This window comes from Loxodonta africana, chromosome 22, assembly GCF_030014295.1.
Source record: "Loxodonta africana isolate mLoxAfr1 chromosome 22, mLoxAfr1.hap2, whole genome shotgun sequence".
NCBI classification, from domain to species: domain Eukaryota; kingdom Metazoa; phylum Chordata; class Mammalia; order Proboscidea; family Elephantidae; genus Loxodonta; species Loxodonta africana.
This window is the reverse complement of record NC_087363.1, coordinates 65,356,394-65,375,519: the sequence shown is the minus strand read 5'-3', so window position 1 is coordinate 65,375,519 and position 19,126 is coordinate 65,356,394. Positions and strand designations below refer to the sequence as shown.

The 19,126-nt window shown below is 42.4% G+C and overlaps 1 protein-coding gene across 3 annotated transcripts in view; it reads right to left on the bottom strand.

The window, feature by feature from the left end:
• NUB1 (negative regulator of ubiquitin like proteins 1) overlaps positions 1-19,126 on the bottom strand; it is a 37,065-nt gene that overhangs the window by 5,039 nt on the left and 12,900 nt on the right. For all 3 annotated transcript variants that reach the window (XM_064275058.1, XM_064275056.1, XM_064275057.1), the window contains exons 6-12: positions 15,356-15,538; positions 15,083-15,174; positions 13,626-13,732; positions 8,264-8,450; positions 7,537-7,644; positions 6,723-6,875; positions 1,305-1,451 (exon numbers count right to left, since the gene is read on the bottom strand). In XM_064275058.1, the coding sequence (XP_064131128.1) occupies positions 1,305-1,451; positions 6,723-6,875; positions 7,537-7,644; positions 8,264-8,450; positions 13,626-13,732; positions 15,083-15,174; positions 15,356-15,538 (977 nt within the window). The remainder of the gene's footprint in view (positions 1-1,304; positions 1,452-6,722; positions 6,876-7,536; positions 7,645-8,263; positions 8,451-13,625; positions 13,733-15,082; positions 15,175-15,355; positions 15,539-19,126) is intronic.

Here is a 19,126-nt window from a genome sequence, read left to right as displayed (position 1 = left end):
TCTGGCCCCCGCCAGGCCCCCAGAATGCTCCTAACCTACTCTCAGCCCCAAGGACTCTGAGCAGCTCCTCCGGTACCTCTGCCCTCTCAGACCTCCAACCCCTCCCGCTGGTTGCTGCCTTAAGCCTTCTCCTCCCACTGTTACTGGCCAACTCCCAATACCCTCGCTACTCAACCCCAGGCCCCTACTCCTGAAACCCTTCCCCCACCCCACCCCGCCCTCGCTCGACCCTAGCAGCCCTGTCTCACCATGTTTTCTCCCTGCCCACTATCCTTTGGGTCCCTGAGGGCAGAAACTGTCCCCACATCACCTGGCTGGCACTCGGCACAGCACCTGTCCCCATCACGGATTTAATATGCTTGTTGAACAAAACTTGGAAAGGAAACAGACCCAAGTAACATTACTAGTAATCTGGATCCCAACTAGTTTTTTCATTTCTGCTGATTTTTTTAAAAAGCTCCTTTGCCACCATATACTATCAAAACCAAAAAACCAAACCCGTTGCCGTCAAGTCAATTCTGACTCGTAGCAACCCTACAGGACAGAGAACTGCCTCATAGGGTTTCCAAGGAGCCACTGGTGGATTTGAACTGCCGACCTTTAGCAGCCAAGCTTAACCACTGTGCTGCCAGGGCTCCAAAATAAGTAAATAAAGCTAGATATTCAATAAAAATTTTAACTCAAAAAAATTATATTAAAAAAATACTAAAATGTTAATTACCATTCTCCCAACAGTGGAAGCTTAAGTATAACACAATGCCCTCTTCCTCCACTGTGGACGTTACGCCTGCCTGTTTACTATTCAAATTTCTGCTACAAACCGAAATCTGACAAAAAGTCCTGCCTATGGGCTCTTATGGGCTCCATCCTGGTGCCGCAGTTGTTAAAGGGCCTGACTGCTAACCAAAAGGTCAGTGGTTTGAAACCAGCAGCAGCTTCTCGGGAGCAAGATGCGGCAGTCTGCTTCCTTAGAGATTTACAGCCTTAGAAATCCTATGGTGTCCCTATGAGTCAGAATAGACTCGGCAGCAGTTTTTTTTTCTCTGGTGGGCTCCACTGAACTGTGGAGGGGTGGCGTGTCCCTAGCCAGGGAGGGCTGGCCAGGCTCCCAGCAGGGCCCGCCACTCTGGTTCTGTAACTAGGTGAGAGAATGAAGAACACTGACCCTTAGGTTCAAAAGAGGAATTAAGAGCCCCCAGTCATGCGCTCCATGAACCAAGAAGGGCCCTGGTGAGCTACCTATACAGAAAAGCAGCAGGAGGGTGCTTGGTACAGAAGTGGCGTGGGCGGGGGCTAGGGGTTACCCTCAGGGCTCCATCCAGGTCCCCACTGGCCTGGCGAAGGGCCTGCTTGGCTGCCTGTGTGGAGTAGCCCATTCCTTTCAAAGAGCTGATGTTCTCCAGGCGTTGTCGTCTCTTCTCTTTTTCCTCTTTCCTTATCTGGGCCAATTCCTTTAGGAAAACAGCAAAGTCACACTGAGTTAGAGACTGAAATGTCACAGAAAGCCTTCTAATTCTATGCTCTGTAGGACTCCTGGGGCTGCCAGACAAAGCAAAAAGCAAAACAGAAGGCAGAGTGGTGAGCCTTCTTTACCTATTCCCCCAGTCAAGCAGCCTGCGTGCTGCGGGTGAGGAGAGGTCTACTGGGTACCTGAGCGCGTCTCCGGAGGGCCGGCCAGTGCAAGTCAAGGGGAGGAGAAAAGCCCCTGCACTGGGGGGTCGGCTCTCGGCCTCTCGCCCACCCCCTGGGCTCTTGCTCCAATGGGACTCTGCGGGCGGGGCCCTGGCGCCTGCTGCGGACCCTCTGACGCTCTCAGTAGGAAGGTCTCAGGTGCCTCCTAGGGGCAAGCATTCCATGTGAAGCCCACCAAATCGTAAAGTGAGCTGGCATCAGAGACAATCTGAACCCACGGTTCTCAACCCTGTTTCCTGGAGATACCTGGTGCTGCAGGAGCCTAGGAACGCCGGCGGGGGGTCTAGCCTCTTCCCACCACCCACCCGGCCCCAATCGGAAGAGCTCTGGATTTGTTTTCTAAACAGGGGCACTGCATGAAACTGCTGCTAAAAAGAAAACGTTTCAAAACCATGAAGTTAATCCAACCTCATCATTTTGCAAATGAGGAAACAGAAATCTTTCAAGAAGTTAAGACGCCTGCCAAGGTCTGAGCACGGCCAGGGAGCTGGGGGGGGGGGGGGGGGGCTCTTGCGCCCCCTGGTGGCTGCCGGGTCCTTCCCGGGAGGGACTCCTGGGGAGAAGAGCCCCCACCCTGAGTGCAGGAGCTGGGAGGAAAACACCGTTCCCTCTCAGGCATCTACTCCTCTGTGTCTCCTGCCTTCGGGGCTCAGCCCAAGCAAGTGGCCCTCTACCTTCTTCCTCACAGTGAGAATGTGACTTCATCACTTAGGGAAAGAAAGGAAACATCACCGAGGAACCAAAAATTCGCACAGGGTCCGCAGAAGCACCTGGCTGACGAGTGACAGCTGAAAACAGCTTGTCATTTCCTGTTTAAAACTCCAGAGAACCTAACTGGGTGAGCCACAGCACTGCCAGAACTGCCTTCTCACCTGGGCTCCAACTGAGCCTCCCCCGCTGCCTGCCCGGAGGAGTCCTCCGTCTCTGAGGGGCCAGTCTCTCCCACCCACCCTCCTGCACAGCACAGGACTGGCCGTCCCACCCACCTACTCCTGACATTCTGACACTCAACTCTTCAACCCCCAGCGCCTCTAAGCAGACCTTATCCAGCTACAAAATTACTCTTTGCTGTAGTCCCAGCCAAAGTATCGCTCATTTTGACTTTCATGCCTCTACTCACACACAGACCCCAGGTAAGATGCCTTTAGCCTGCCCCATCCTCTGTTTCAATCACAGCTTCTTCCATTTTTCAAAAGGCTAAGAAACATGCATAGCATTCAAGCAGACACAGGACTCAGGCATACCCAACACAAAGCTGACACAAAGTCGGCGCCTCAAAGAACATTTTTTCTTTAATCACAAAAGTAATGCTGTCTAAGCCAGGTTTCTTTTAATCAGGTGGATAAACATTCTGAGGAAATTACTTTCTGATTGCTCCTCTTTATAACAGAGTTAGAGAAATAAAATAAACCAAATGACTGAGTACGGTACTGAAATATTTGATGGATACGTAAAGTCAGATCTCCTATGCGAACTAGTCTCTTAGGTCAGGGCTGAGGGCCGTGGATGATCACAGTCACCCATGAAAACCTCCCGGGGAGGCTGCTTCTCCGACTCTCACAGCATCAGTATGTCAGCACCATAGTTGACCCCATTTCTTCAGGCTCGCTTTCTTCCAACAAGTGAGAAATTGGCCTGTACTCAGGGCCATGCTGCATGAAAAATGATTTTAAGAATTATATATTACACTCGGCTCAGTGAGATGATGCTCACACCTAGAGCTAGCATCTTGGGCTCCAACCCAAGTTTACCTTCTAGGGGACACGGTGTTTGTCTTCCCAGCGTTCACCCACCCCTCTCTAAGGCTTGGGAGACTGGCCAGCTCCAGAAGTAGGCCCTTAATGGGCTGTACTAATGAGGGTAATCCCTTCTCTCCTGCCACAGGCCTAAGCCAATCAGATTGTGGCACTACCCTGGCCGGTGACTGGTTCATGGTGAGAAGCCAAGGATGCTCACTGATGCTTCTGGGCACTCTATCCCCTCCTGGTATGATCACATGACATTGGTAACACAGGGGAAGGCAGGGCGGAGACAGAAACGATGTCCTCAGTGACACGGTTAAGCCACCGAATCAACTAGTAATCTTAAAATCTATTCCACTTCTGGCCTTTAAATTTCTTTTTTGGTTTAAACCAGTCTGAATTGGGTATTTTGTTGCTTTTAGCCAAAAGTATCCAACTAATACACACCCACTGAATAGAAGAGTGAGCAGGGTCAACCATACTACACGCATTATCTTTATATGACACGACTCCACTGTATTTTTAAAATACTGACTTTTCCTTACAAAGTTACAGAAGTGAAGTGGCAACTTTTACTACTTTTTTTATCTCTCTTGGCTCTTCAGAAGCTTTTGTAGCAACAAATCAAATCTTCGTCTCATAGAGGACAGGGAAAGCGTACAAGAAAAGCGAAGTTTTCACTACAGCTTTGACCCCAGAAAAGTCAGTCTTTGAGCCACAGTTTCTTCATTTGTAAAATGAGAATTTTCTGCCCCAGGGGCCTCATAGGTGCTCACAGGCAGAACTGAGTGATGTCATGATTGTGAGGATGTTTTAGGAAGTATTATACAAATGTAAGGAATAATTATACTGAAAATTATTTTTCAAACCATCTCTTTTTAAAACACTGGCTTTCCAAATGCTAATAAAATCTTATAATCAAATAATAGTCAAGTAACAAATGCAATAGCAGCAATATTTGCTTGTCTATTAGAACTGAACTGTTGTTGTCAGGTGCCATCGAGTCAGTTACAACACAGAACAACCCTACGTGCAACAGAACGAAACACTGCCTGGTCCTGCGCCACCCTCACAACCACTGCCACGTTTGAGTCTATTGTAGCCACTGTGGTCGATCCATCTCATTGAAGGTCTTCTTTTTTTTCTCTGACCCTCCAGGTTTCTCCAGGGACTGGTCCCTCCTACTAATATGTCCAAAGTACGTGAGACAAGGTCTCGTCATCCTCACTTCTAAGGAGCATTCTGGCTGTACTTCCTCTAAAGCAGATTTATTTGTTCTTCTGGCAGTCCTTGGTATAGTCAATACTCTCTGCCAACACCATAATTCAAAGGCATCAATTCTTCTCCGGTCCTCCTTATTCATTGTCCAGCTCTGGCATGCATATGAGGTGATTGAAAATGCCATGGCTTGTGTCAGGCGCACCTTAGCCCCCAAAGTGACATCTTTGCTTTTTAACACTTTAAAAGAGATCTTTTGCAGCAGATTTGCCCACCATAATATGTCATTTGATTTCTTGACTGCTGCTTCCATGGGTGTTGATTGTGGATACAAGTAAAATGAAATCCTGACAAATTTCATCTTTTCTCCGTTTATCAAGATGTTGCTTATTGGTCTAGTTGTGAGAATTTTTCTTTTCTTTATGTTGAGGTATAACCCATACTACAGTCTTTCATCTTCACCCGTAGGTGATTCAAGTCCTCTTCACTTTCAGCAAACAAGGTTGTGTCGTCTGCATATTGCAGTTTGGTAACAAGTCTTCCTCCAATCCTGATGCCGAGTTTTTTTTCATAGTCCAGCTTCTCAGATTATTTGCTCAGCATACAGATTGACTAAGTATGGTGAAAGGATACAACCCTGACACACACCTTTCCCAATTTTAAACCACACAGTATCCTCTTGTTCTGTTCAGATGACTGCCTCTTGGTCTACGTACAGGTTCCGCATGAGCACAATCAGGTGTTCTGGAGTTCCCGTTCTTCGCAATGTTATCCATGATTTGTTATGACCCACACACTGGAATGCCTTTGCACAGTCAATAACACACAGGGAAACATCTTTCTGATATTCTCTGCTTTCAGCCAAGATCCATGTGACATCAGCAACGACATCCCTGTTCCACAGCCTCTCCTGAATCCAGCTTCAATTTCTGGTGTCTCCCTGTCAATGCTGTTACTAAATTAGACTACGTAAAATACAAACACACAGAATTTAGTTTTTCATAGCCTGTGCCTTTACCTCCTCACTGACTTCTATAGCAAGACCCAGTGGAACATGATTTAGGAAGCCAGTTGGGGCAGACTGGGAGAAGGATGACTAACACAGCCAGAGGAACCTGAACACCCTTTGGACTGACCACCACGTAATCAGTGCAGAAATCTACTCCCACCCAGCACACTGGGCTCTCCTGCCCCTTCCAAATACCACCTCAGGCTGCTGCTCTCCTTCAGGGTTAACCCTGGTACTGAGCAAAAAGGGAAAAAGGAGAGAATACATATTGGGGAGATTCCAGAGACTTCTATGGCTGGAGTTTACAGCTAGAAAGGACCTGTGGGAAAATCTACTTCCAGCTTCTTGTATTAATATAAACAATGCTCTACCACTAAGAATCCCATCATTCTCTCCGGACCTCAGTTACTTCACTGTAAAACTGGCACGCTGGGTTTGCTAAGGCTCCCTCCAACTCCAAAATTCTCTCCGTAACTCTTTTATAATGTTCTTATTTCTGAATGTTTTAAATGATCAACAGTTTTGTGCCTTTGGTTTCCTAACATTATGCTAACTGTTCCTATGATTGGACTCACATTTCTAAATTATCACAACATTCTCATGGAAAAACAGTCGTCTTCACAATAGTTTCCAGGAATATGCCATGATTTAAAAAAAAAAAAAGAGATAGACAGTTGTGTGCATAACCATGCCAATGAGCTACCTGCCACCATAAAAGGGAATAAAACTAAACAGACTGACTGCCAAATAATCAATGTATTTAAGAAAGACAAGTTTCTCCTTATTTCCCATATCGCAGTGACAGAGTTCCTTGTTATTAGCTTCGTAAAGTACAGAAAATCAGATTTCTTTGAAATTAAATTAAATCTGACTTAGAAACTTGAAAAACAAAAAAAACTCCTTGGTATTAATACCTACTGTGGGATGATCTTTTTCTGTTCTTGCATACTCAAGAAAACTAAGGCATCTCAGAAGATAAAATCTACCTGCCTCAAGCTTCACAAGCTACTCAAAGAACAAGGCGGAGCCTCAGGCAGGTGGGGCCCGGCCGGTCCCAGTACCTCTCTGCGGTTGGTGATATGGGTGGCTGCATGGTCCACATTCCCATCACATGCCCTCAGGCCCAGCCGGGCTTCCTGTGCCGTGAATCCCAGCTGCAACAAATTATGAACTTTTGATGGATCAATGTATAGCTCCTTAAAGAGCTGACGTGCCTAAAAAAAAAAAAAAAGGGAAAAAGGTAAGGGTCATTATCACTATAGGAATGTTAGGCTCCATGTAAAGCTAAAGCTGGAAGAACTTAGACTGTACCCAAATGAATTAGGGTGTGCCAGATTTTAGAGAAAATCTCTAAATATGACCTGTTATCAACTAGTACAAATGGAGAGAAACAACACTATCTGTGCTCACATAACTCATACATGACAGAGAGTGAGAAAACAGGCTGGGTGTTATAGCAGGGACTAGTATCCATTACCCTCTACAATACTGTAATTAACCCCTGGAACTTGAGCTGTGCACCTGGCTGTCCAGCCCTCACACCCTTGCAGGTGGGTGGGTGGTAAAGTCCAGCCCCATGGATGTGGGCGGAAGTGGTGGCCCAGCTCCTGGTCATCTCTCTGAGGAGGCTGCCCTGGACCCTCTTCTCCTGCTCTGCGGCCTGGCTGGCTCACCTTTACTATTAGAGGCGAGAGCAATAGCTTTTACCTAATCAAAGTCACTGGGTTTTGAGGTTTCTTTATAATAATGTGAGGGAGAGAGAGAGAGACACATTTCTCATAAACCACAAACTATTATGTTTATAAAACACTTCTGGGTATCAGAAATAAAAAGCAGGAGAAAATGGTAACAACTTTGGAGTGTTCATTTGGTTACCTTGTTGAGATACTCGCAAGCCTCTTCGCCATTTCCACTGTGATAGTTTCGGATACCTTGAAGCAAGTAAAGTCTTAAGAACAATACCTTCTCTTTACCACAATTTCCCTAAAATGAGAAAAGGGAAAAGGATAATTGTTTTACCTCGAACTATAAAAAAAAAAATGTAATAATCACATCTGTAGGTCCCTTTGTCTCCACAGAGGCCAAGTAGTATTCCTAATCCCCAGACACCCAGGTCAGCGACCTTCTGGTCAGTAGGGAAGTATGCAAAAACCAAAACCAGGGATATCTTATGCTGCCCTGCAATTTCCAGGCAGAATTTGGTGACTTGTTGCCAGCACCTCAGAAAAATCCTTATTCAAGTCCCAGCTCTTGAGCTGTGACACATCCGTGTAAACTGCTACTAGACAAATGTCTGTTTCCTGCACTTCAATCTTCCGTTAGACTCCACAGGGCACTGACAGGTCACCGGTTTCCCTTTGGTTGAGGGTGACCACCCCTGGGGTCCTGTGACTAGAAAACTGTTCTTCTGGGTTAAATACTGCATGGACAAAAGACGTTTAACAACCACTTTTAAAATGTAATATAGCTTTAAAAGAGCACACTTTATACACTATTGTCAAATAAAAGCACCTTTTGGCAGTAGTCTAAATCCTTTAAGAGGAATAAACATCAATTCTAGAAATGAATTCAACAACACACAAAACAAGTTACAGGAACATACTTTTATGTGGACCAGTCTCTGATGATTTTCTCCATAGCAATTTTTAAAGCATTTCTGGGCCAAGTTTAATTTTTTTTCTGCATCGTCAAGGCATTCCAGTTGCTCCAAGCGGAAGTAGCACCACACTATATCCAGCTGGAGCACTGCATAGTTATCCACTGTGTCCAGCAGTTCTCTGCAGCACTCACTGTGAAGGAAAAAGGAAGGATCGCCATTAAAATCAGCATTATAGATCGTTTTGTGAATGACTGGAATTCTTTTCTAGGCACTGGTGTATTCTCAAGGACAGACTAATCTAAAACAGAGAAACACAATCCCCAGTGTCAGTGACAGGACTATATAATCTGCATCCCTTCAGTGGGAAAAAAGAAGTTGGGGCTCAGGAACAGCACCTTAACACCATCTACCCTAGCACACAAACACAACACCCCCACCCTTGCTATGCTGGTAAAGAGGCCTTGGCAGGGAGTGGAGACCTGGGCCACTAGGTCAGAGCTGCTCAGCAAATATGGGCAGATTTTGCCTCAAAGCAAGTGTCCCAACCCTGACTGCAAATCAGAATTACCTGGACGTGAGGAATCTTTTTTTTTTTTCTTTTGAGAGATATTCATGCTGGGGCCCCAACTAGACTAATTGTAACCAAAATCTCTGGGGGTGGGGCCTTGAATTGTATTTCTAGAATCTCCCAAGTGATTCCAATGTTCAGCCAAGGTTAAGGACCTCTGCTGGAAAAAGGCACACACAAAACTCACTATTCACCAAGAGGCCTCAACTGATGAAGACTCTGACCTGGCAATCACGTTCAATGACATTCAAGCTGGGGGGAAAAAATCCAGAAGACACCAGGTTTCAATGCCTAGCTAATTTCTGAGGGCCCATGTGGAGGCTAAATGCTACTTTCCAGCTGTGGAAGCAGGTTGAACCCAAGTACAGAGAGAGGGAGAGGAAAGACAAGGCAATAAACAGAAGTCAGTTTGGTCCAGAAAGAAGTGGTGACAAAGATGGACATCAAGATTATTCACTTTGATTTTAAATTGTGATTACATTGAAAATTCAAAATGCAAATCTGGATCTCAGGTCTGAACACTCAAATAAGGGAAACGTTTGCTACCACACATTATACGTTAACATACACTAGCGTTCTACTAAAAATAAGGCTACTCTTGTATAAAACTACGAAGTCCACATGCCCTCAAGCTTCCCAACTGGCCTATGAAAATCTGCTCTGAAAAAAAGAAAAACCAAAAGGCATGTGATTTGCCATTTGCCCTCCACAGCAGTGGTTTCCGAAGTGGGCACTCCAGGGCACACACAAGACCATCCACGGGGGCACAAAAGAAATACAGCAGAGTTTTTATTTGTCTCTTTCTTTTAAAATTTCTATTGTTTATGAATGTTCTATAATATATACACCATGATTTACACACACACACACGACTGGGTGAGGGCACTTTCTCTGAATCTTCTACTCAGTCTGAAAACTTGACTTTGAGAGAAGACTATGGTCTGATCTTACACTCCAGATGACATTTACTGATCTGCTTCTGGACACACTCTGACTTCTATGGCAGAACACTCTCCCATCATTTACAGGAGAGCAATGGACATTTTACCAGTTTTCAATTTCTTACACACGTCAGCAGGCTCTTTCTCGCTTAATGAGCACCAAGAGCGTGGACGGAAATCACCTTCTATCAGATGAAAATAAAATCAACGTGTTTATCTCAAGCTCGACCCGAACAGTACTGTACGGTAAAGAAACGAGTGCAGGTCTTGCTTTAAGGAGGTGTATTTCACTCTTTTGGTGTCAAAAATATGCACACATAGGCCTATAAAAGAGACCAAGAAATCAACACTTCCGTTTAATTATTTCAAAACTATGAGACCTATATTTGAGTCTAATCATGTCACTCAGGAAAATGCTTTCTTAAAGCCTGGTATAAAATTGGTCTTAGACCACACATTTATTAATGCTGCTTTGGCTTATGACTAGTAGCTTTAATATTCAACATTGTTAGTGAATTTTCACATTGAAAACATTAATTAAAATAAATTTAAAATCTTAATTTAAATAAAACCAACCAAGCCTACCTTTAGAAATATCCCATTTGGGCTTAAGCCAATTATTTAAAAGAAGTTTATTATGTCTGCCTTATAAGTTTAGAATTTTGTATAAAATAAAGGTATTATTTTCAAGAAAAGGAAAGCTAAGCTAATCTTTTTTCAAGGAAGGCTGGCTAAAAAGTCATTTTTAGTTTTATTACTGGTTTTAAGGAATTGGATTATAGTGTGCCTTGATGTAGTTTTATTCAGGTTTCTTGTACTTGAGGTTCATTAAGGTTCTTAAATCTGTGGGTTTATAGTCCACATCAAACTGGTAAAAATATTGACCACTGTATCTTCAAATTTTCGTTCTGTTCCCCTTCTCTTCCCTTCCAGGGACTCCAATTACACATTTAGTAAGCCGCTTAAAGTTGTCCCACAGCTGATGTTCTGTTCATTTTTTCCAATCTTTTTTCTCTGTTTCATTTTGGACAGTTTCTACTTCTGTCTTCAAATTTACTAATCTTCTCTTCTGCAGTGTTTAATTTGCTGTTAATCTCATCCAATGTACTTTTCATCTCAGACACTATAGTTTTCATTTCTTAAAAGTCCAATATGGGTCTTTTGTGTACCTTTGATGTTTCCATTTAACATGCTCATACAGAATACAGTTATAATACCTGTTTTTAATGTCCTTGTCTACTAATCCTGTCTTCTGTGTCATTTCTGGATCTGTTTCTATTGGTTGATTTTTCTCCTCATTATGGCTTTTATTTTCTTGCCTCTTTGCATGCCTGGTAATTTTTCATTGGAAGCTGGGTATTTTTATATTGCTATAAATATTATTGAACTTTGTCCAGGATGAAGTTACCTGAAAATAGTTTGATTCTTTCTGAGCCAGCTTTTAACTTTTGTTACATAGAACCAGAAAAGCCTTTAGCCTAGGACTAATTTAGCCCCACTACTGAGGCAATACCCTTCTGGGTACTCTAACCAATGCCCTTTAATTACCAAGTTTTCCACTGTAGTTTGAAAGACAAACCGTTCCTGGCCCTCTGTGAGCTCTGAGAAAGTTTCTGCTTCTTTTGGGTGATGTCTCTCTCAGCCTTGGGTAGTTTCCTCACATACACATGCTGGTCATTACTGAGCAGAAAACTCAAAGGGGACCTCTGAAGATCTCTGAAGTACTCCTTCTGACAGCTCTGAGTCCTCTCAAGTACTCTGTCCTGCAAACACTAGGCATCTAGGCCTCCTGGATTCCTAATTCCATCTCCTCAACTCAAGAGACCATGAGGCTCTGGCCGGGTTTCCCCTCCTTGCACTGCAGACTGGGAGCTCTCTCTAGGCAGTAAACTGGAGCAATCCCAGGGCTCACACTGTTTCCCCTATCTCAGGGATCACTGCTCTGCACTGCCTGAAAACCACTGTTTCACATGTTTTTTCCAATGTTTTGTTTCAGGAGATGAGAAATCCAGTCATTACGCTACCTTGGCCAAAAGTGGAAGTTGCATTTTTAGTTTTAAATAGGGAAAAAAACTATTCTTGTTCATACTACATGCCATACCTCCAGACACTAATAAGCTATTAGCATTCTATATAATACAAAGTGGGATGAGACTTTTAGCCTACTTGGAGAAGGCAGAAAGCAAAATCAAATAAGAAAGAAACTGAAATAACTGAAGTTTCCTGCACCTACATTACTGCCTTACATTAGAGTTGATATTCTTTATAGAAAGGGAGGAAACCACACAAAAAGTATGCCAGTAAATTGGCCAGACCAATCATATCCTCAGGAAAAAGACAATTCTCTACTCAAAAAAGCATTACTATCGGATTATTGTATCTACCATTCAGGGAACATATTACTATACCATGAGCTAAAGAGAAAGTTACTTTTATTCAGGGGTTCCTGAAGACCTTAAAGTTACTTCAAGGGCTTGTCCAGCGTACAAAGCTTAAGAAAGGCTCACACAGATGAATCAAGATCAGCCATGTCTTGATAACTGCTGAAGGCTCCATTTTTACATGTGCTTGAACTTTTCCACGATAAAAAACTAGAAACGATTGTGGAAGGGAATGGAAAATTCTACCTGAATTTTAAGGACACAACTCACAACCTGCACCATTTGCAGTGGAGAAAATGAACACAACACTAGATAGCAGAGCCAAAGTTGCAGTACAAGAACACTAGAGGCACCAAGTCCTTGACTCTAGTCATCCCAGCTTTGCCTCTGCCCCTCTCTTCCCGAATATGAGATAACAAATCCCCTTTTTGCTTAAGTTGTTTTAAGTTGGGATTTGTTCATTTAAACCCAAAGGACCTGGCCCATGTTGCCGGCATACTACAAACATTTGTATTCACCTTCTTAAAGTATACGGTGTAATAACCTTGGGAATTCACCAAAATATGAAATTCTAAAGTTAACTTTTAACCATTTTCAAATATCAAGTCTATTTTTCAAATGTTTAGTATGCCAGAATTATAGTATCTAAATACCATTTTCCATTGAGAGGAACCAGGAATCCTCGGGGAAATTTCTGATTCCCAGTCTGAGACGACAGGAAATCACCAAGATGAGTCTGGAACACCTTTGGCCACCAGAGATCAGAGACTACAAAGATTATCAGGATCATGTCAAGGCGACGCAGGAGCCACCTGCCTGCCAAAGATGGGCAATTTAAGCACTGAGGTTTGAAACACATCACATGTGTTAAAATCTATGAGTTCACACCGATACTTCAGAAAAAAAAAAAACCTCATTGGTCACCTTTGGAGGATGTTAAGAGAAGCAATTCATTTATTCTGAAAACAAGAAAATGAAGGGGAAGAACCAAGCATTTCATCCTGTTTTTCCTACACAAACTGTACCTCAGCATAACCAAATATCTGGTGAGGAAAAATATTTCTTTATAGAAGAATCCCAGCTAGCAAATGCAGAAGGAATGAAACACCACCCGTCTGTAGCCTCTAATACAATGGCCTGGGGAATGATCATCAATGTCCACACAAAACCATTAGGTGAAAAGCTGATGGAAACTTTATAATGCCTAGTTCAGCTAACAACATGTCACACAAAAGAGGCGATATCCTACATGCTTGTTGTAAAAAACTTTCTTTACAGGGAAGGCAGATCAATTAGAAATACGAAGGGAAGAAACAATTGCCAAACTGGTCTGCACCATAACCACCATTTCACAGGAACCATTGTCTCAGGTGATAATCTGAAGTCTGATGTGTACAGTGGGGGAGGGAAGGTGCTGTGTAGACTCTGGGCCATCTTCCGTAAAACTGGTACTCAGCAAATACAAAAGTTCCTACCAGAAATACTTGTCAGCGTCCAACAGACATGGCAATGCTATTCCATATTCTTTTCTTTTCAGGAAAGCTCTGCCCTTCTCATGATATCCCATAGCTAACATAAGGGCCTAGGAGAAAATACGGATTTAAAAAAATCACTTTAAATTATAAGAAACCAAATTATATTAAAAGCATATTAATTCTAAAAATCTAACAAAGTAAAAAAAACCAAAATAAAGCAGATCACAACCAAATCTAAAAGCCAAAATTAAGGAAAAAAAATTAAGTCTTTATTTTATTTAAACATTGAAACAAAACACTCAATTTAACGTAGTTGCTGTGGTCACACGACCAGCACCTGCCCGTCATCTCCATCAGCTGATTTCAGGACCCGCTAACTCTACACCTCCCAGTCTTCTGTCAGACGTGACTTGCAAGAAAGCAGCCAGTAATGCTTGTACCCTTTGTAAAGACAGTGTGCATTCCACTCTCTACTCTTAATTATCAAATTTGATCTGAAGTATTTGTCCATTACAGTATTTCCAAAACAATTTTTAAAAGCTGATCAAAAAAAAAATTAACTTCATTAATTTGTTTTAGATTTGAATTTTTATATAATTCAATCTTGTAAAGGTTTTCCAAAAAGATCTGGATATCATTATTTAATATAAAATAGCAACAGGCAAAGAATCATCAACATTTTTAGAAAAATAAACATCAATCCACCATTGCTACTGCTATAAAGTTCTCTTATTAAAACTTAACTTTAAACCTTAATTTTAAACAGAATAATCCACATAGCAAAGCTGACTCAAAGCTGTGCTTTAAAAACAGCATTACTGAAATTAACTTGGCCCACAGTCCTTAGAGCTCTTCATTAGAAGAAGCTACTGGACCTCAGCTCAGAAACTGGTCTCAAGGTCCAAGCTGTAGAACCCTGTTATGAAGACCCTTTTGGTTATGTTCAAAGAGGAAACCACCTTCTACCTACCAAAACTATAGAACCTTTTGGTTATGTTCAAAGAGGAAACCACCTTCTACCTACCAAAATTATAGAATAGCTGGGAAAGGGGGACATAATCAGAATCACCTGGCAGAGTCTCCCCAAACTACCTAGCACCACTGCCCCCTATTCAGATACAACCCTAGGGGACACGGCCCTCTAGTAAAATAAGTCAACCAAACCAACCGCTGTGAAAGAAAGCCAGCTATCCTGAAGGCAGTGGGTCACGCCCTGGGTGTGCTTAACATCACTGCCAGAGGACAGCAAGACAAAGCATTTGGTACTACTCTCTGAGAACCACAGCGAGACTCACGTGTCCAAATGCTGATGATATGGCACAGCCTCCGCTTACAAGACTTACAGGACAGAAAACTTCCTTAATCCTTCAAGGCATTACACAATAAAATAACTAGAAAACGACCTTAGTTCTGACGGCAAATCTAAGAAGTAACCATAACCTTCTTACAGTACTTACTTTTCTCTCTGAGGGGGGAATCCTGATTGATCTGCCTGTCTGGTTGGCTATGTCTAAGTAAGGGGTAGTTTCTGGATCCACCACCATCTCAGCTGCAACAAAACCAAAATGAAGTTCACTATTCAATGTTAAAGAGCAGGGAAGAGACAACCTTAAGAACATCAGACTGTTTAGGAAAAAAATCAAAGAGACACATGACAACTCCTCACAGCTTCATGACTCACCGTCACCTTTGACTACACACTTTAACTACTCAGCGAAAGGTCTGTGTACCTCTCTCGGCCAGTATTTCCAGTCCTCTCTTGGTCCTCTGCATTCTTTTCTCTTTTAGTTCAGCTTCATTTTGTTCTTCTTCCTCTACCTGGGAGTTCTTTCTCGCATCCTCTTCAGACTGCTTCAGTTCAAGCACCAGGGCCTTCACATTGTGTGTCACTCCCTGCTCCTCCAGTGTTTTCCCTGTAAAAATCAGAACTGCATATTACAAACAAAAAGTATAAACAAACCCACTGCTGTTGAGTCAATTCTGACTCGGAGCAACCCTAGAAGACAGGGTAGAACTGCCCCACAGGGTTTCCAAGGAGCGGCTGGTGGATTTGAACAGCCGACTTTTTCGTTAGCAGTCGTAGCTCTTAACCAATGCACAAAAAGAGCCTTTAAAATTACTGGGTCATAACCCATTCTCTATGACAAATGGAATTTTAAAACCTGATTAACATTTGCAAACTACTATGCTACTCAGCGGGAAGAATGTGCTTACATGTGGTTGTGTGGTACAGTGACAGTTAAGCAGCTGTAAAACAGAAGTGACTTCATGCTTTCTGATGGTCTTTATTCTTGTCATAAGACCAGATCAAAGTAACAAATATTTGGGAATCTACTACAGGAAAGCACTGGGCCAGGCAATATAAAGGAATACGAGCAAGTATAATACACGAATTTCCCTGCCCTCTGGTGGGAGAAATAATAAACCCAACCCACAGCCACGGACAAGCAGCTGTAATGCCGGAGAGCACTGTGAGAGGCAACTTACAGTAGTGTTAAAAGCGAAGACGGCGGCCCCATGCCTTTTTAACTCTGTGGCCCTGAGTAAACCGCTTATCTTCTAGCTTCTACTACCTCATACATAAAATGTACATAAAGGACCAGAAATCAATGAAACAGAATGAGAGAGAAAATGAGAATATTAACAAAACCAAAAGCTCTGAAAAGATTAACCAAACATATAAACCTAACAGAAATTAAATAAAAGATGCAAATAAACATAAAAAAAAATTAACATACAAAATGAAAAAGCGAATACAAAGACGTACAAATAGATTTTAAAATAAAATCCCATTATGAATTACAAGCATACAAATTTAAAAACATTAAATGCAAAAATTGGCATAAGAAGAAATCGGTATTTTAATAGGACAATAACTATTATAAAAATTAAAGTAGCAATGGAAGAACTCTCCCCCATTCACACTGGTATAGATTAATTTATGGCCCCCAAAAAAGAATGTTCAAGTCCTAACCACCGGGACCTGTGAACGTGACCTGGTTTGGAACCAGGGTCTTTGCAGATGTAATTAGTTAAGTGTATGAGGTCACACTGGAGTAGGGCGGGCCCTGATCCAAGGACTGGTGCTTAGGAAAGGAGGAGAAAAGATACACAGAGAGACAGAGGAAAGAGGGCCACGCGAAGACAGGGGCAGGGATTGGAGTTAAGCTGCTACAAGCCAAGGAACGCCTGGGGTCACCGGAAGCTAGAAGAGGCAAGGGAGGATTCCCCCCCTAGAGCTTTCAGAGAGAGCACAGCCCTGCCGACACCTTGATTTCAGACTTCTAGCCTCCAGAACCATTAGAGAACACATTTGTGTTGTTTTAAGCCACTCAGCTTGTGGGACTTTATTACAGCAGTTCTAGGAAACTAATACACATACACATAAAAATAAATCAATAAATAAATGAGGGCCCGTGCTCAGACGCTTTCATAGGCAAGTTCTACCAAACCTTCAAGGAACTTGTACAACTGTTCCAGAAAGTGCAAAGAGACAAAACGTTCCCTAACTCACTTTATGAAGCTAGCATAACCTTGACTACAAAACCAAACAAGTACAGAAAAGAAAATTACAGGTCAGTTTCACTTATGAATAAAGATATGAAAATCCTACGTGAAACATAACTACAGTGTATTTAAAAAAAAAAAAAAAGTACAGCATGGTTAAAATAGCATTTATTCCAAAAATGTAAGAACAACTTAAGGTTAGAAAATCTGTCATAGGTGTGTGCATACATACACCCATCTCTGTGGCCGTATGCACAGATATTCACACAGACCATGAAGAACATGGGGGTACACTTACGGATACTTCTTAAACATAACCGAACACCTCGTGGGATTGGTCTTCTGGGTTTTTTTAAAATAATACTGTGTTTTTGGTGAAAGTTTACACAGCAATTAGGTTCCATTTGACAATTCCTATACAAATCGTTCAATCACATTAGGTTACATTTTTTACAATGTGTCAACGTTCTCTTTCCTTTCTGGTTGTTTCGCCTCCAGCGCTCCAGTGTCCCCAATCCCTTATCTTCTCATTTTTGCTTTAAAGTAATTGTTGACCTTTTGGTCTCATATAGATGGTTTTTTAATGAAGTACCGTAGTCACGGGTAATATCCTTTATTTTGTGTGCCAATATGTTATTTATTATCCCCTCAGGGGATAGTTTTGGTTCAGGGTTTAAAGAGTAGCTCAGGGCGATAGACTCGGGGAGTTCTCTAGTCTCAACTGGTCCAGTAAGAGTGGACATTTTAAAAATTTGAGTTGTGTTCGTGTTTTTCTCCCATTCTGTCAAGGTCCATCTATTGCGGCCCTGATCAGAATGGTCAGTGGTAGCAGCCGGGCACAATCTAGTTCTTCTGGTATTAGAGAGATGAGGCCGTGGCTTGTATGGGCTATTAACACTACAGACTAGTTTCTTTTCTGAGACTTTAGTTTCCTTCCTTCTCTTTTGCCCTTGATAAGCAGAGACCAACAGTCGTTATCTTAAATGGCTACACGCAAGACAGACGCTACTTACCTCACGAGGATACAGAACATGAATTTTGTGAACTATATTATGCCAGTTGACTAAGTTGTCCCATGAGACTAAGGTCCTAGGCCTTCAAACCCAGGAAACCAATCTCACAAGGTATTTATTTGGTTATGTCTGAGAAGTATGTGAACTGTGTCCTCTGAGTATATACATGTGCACACACATACCTATATGTACACGTACAGATAGATACTCCTATCCATGCATGCATATGTACATACCTGCACCTACCCTAGAACTTTGGTGCTGCGGCGATAAAAGCTCAGGCTGCTAACCAAAGGGTTGGCAGTTCAAATTCACCAGCTGCTCCCTGGAAACTCTATGGGGCAGCTCTATTCTGTCCTAGAGTTGCAATGAGTCAGAAACGACTCAGTGGCAACACGTTTGGCTTTTTTTGATTTGTTTGTTTTTGGGAGGGTACCTACCTGTACAAATACATGCCCATACACATACATATGTAACCATACATGCATTTCTTGATTATTGTTGTTGTGTCACCAAATTATGTATGCCATAATTTTTAGCCCAAACATCCTTTTCTCTTACACACTTCTTAGTGCCATTGTTTACTTTGGTCAAGCTGTGCTCATTACACCCTCATTCTGTGCTACTTTTCCCATCACCAAAAATACCGAGTGTCTACCATCTAGAGAGTGGTGAGATTCTCCCTCTCCTCCTACCCATCCCTGGTAAACATCAGTGAACATTGGTCTCTATTTATCTACTCCTGTCTTCTTACAAAAGTGGGATCATACGATATCTGTCCTTAAGTGATTGACTTATTTTACTTAGCATGACATCCTCCAGATCCATCCACGTGATGTTTCACAGACTCATCACTGTTTTAGGGTCTCGTAGTATTCCATTGTATGTATGCACTTCATTTTGCTTATTTATTCACCCGATGAAGGGCACTTAAGCTGTTTCTTTCCTTTTTTTTTTTTTTTTGCTATTATGAATAATCCT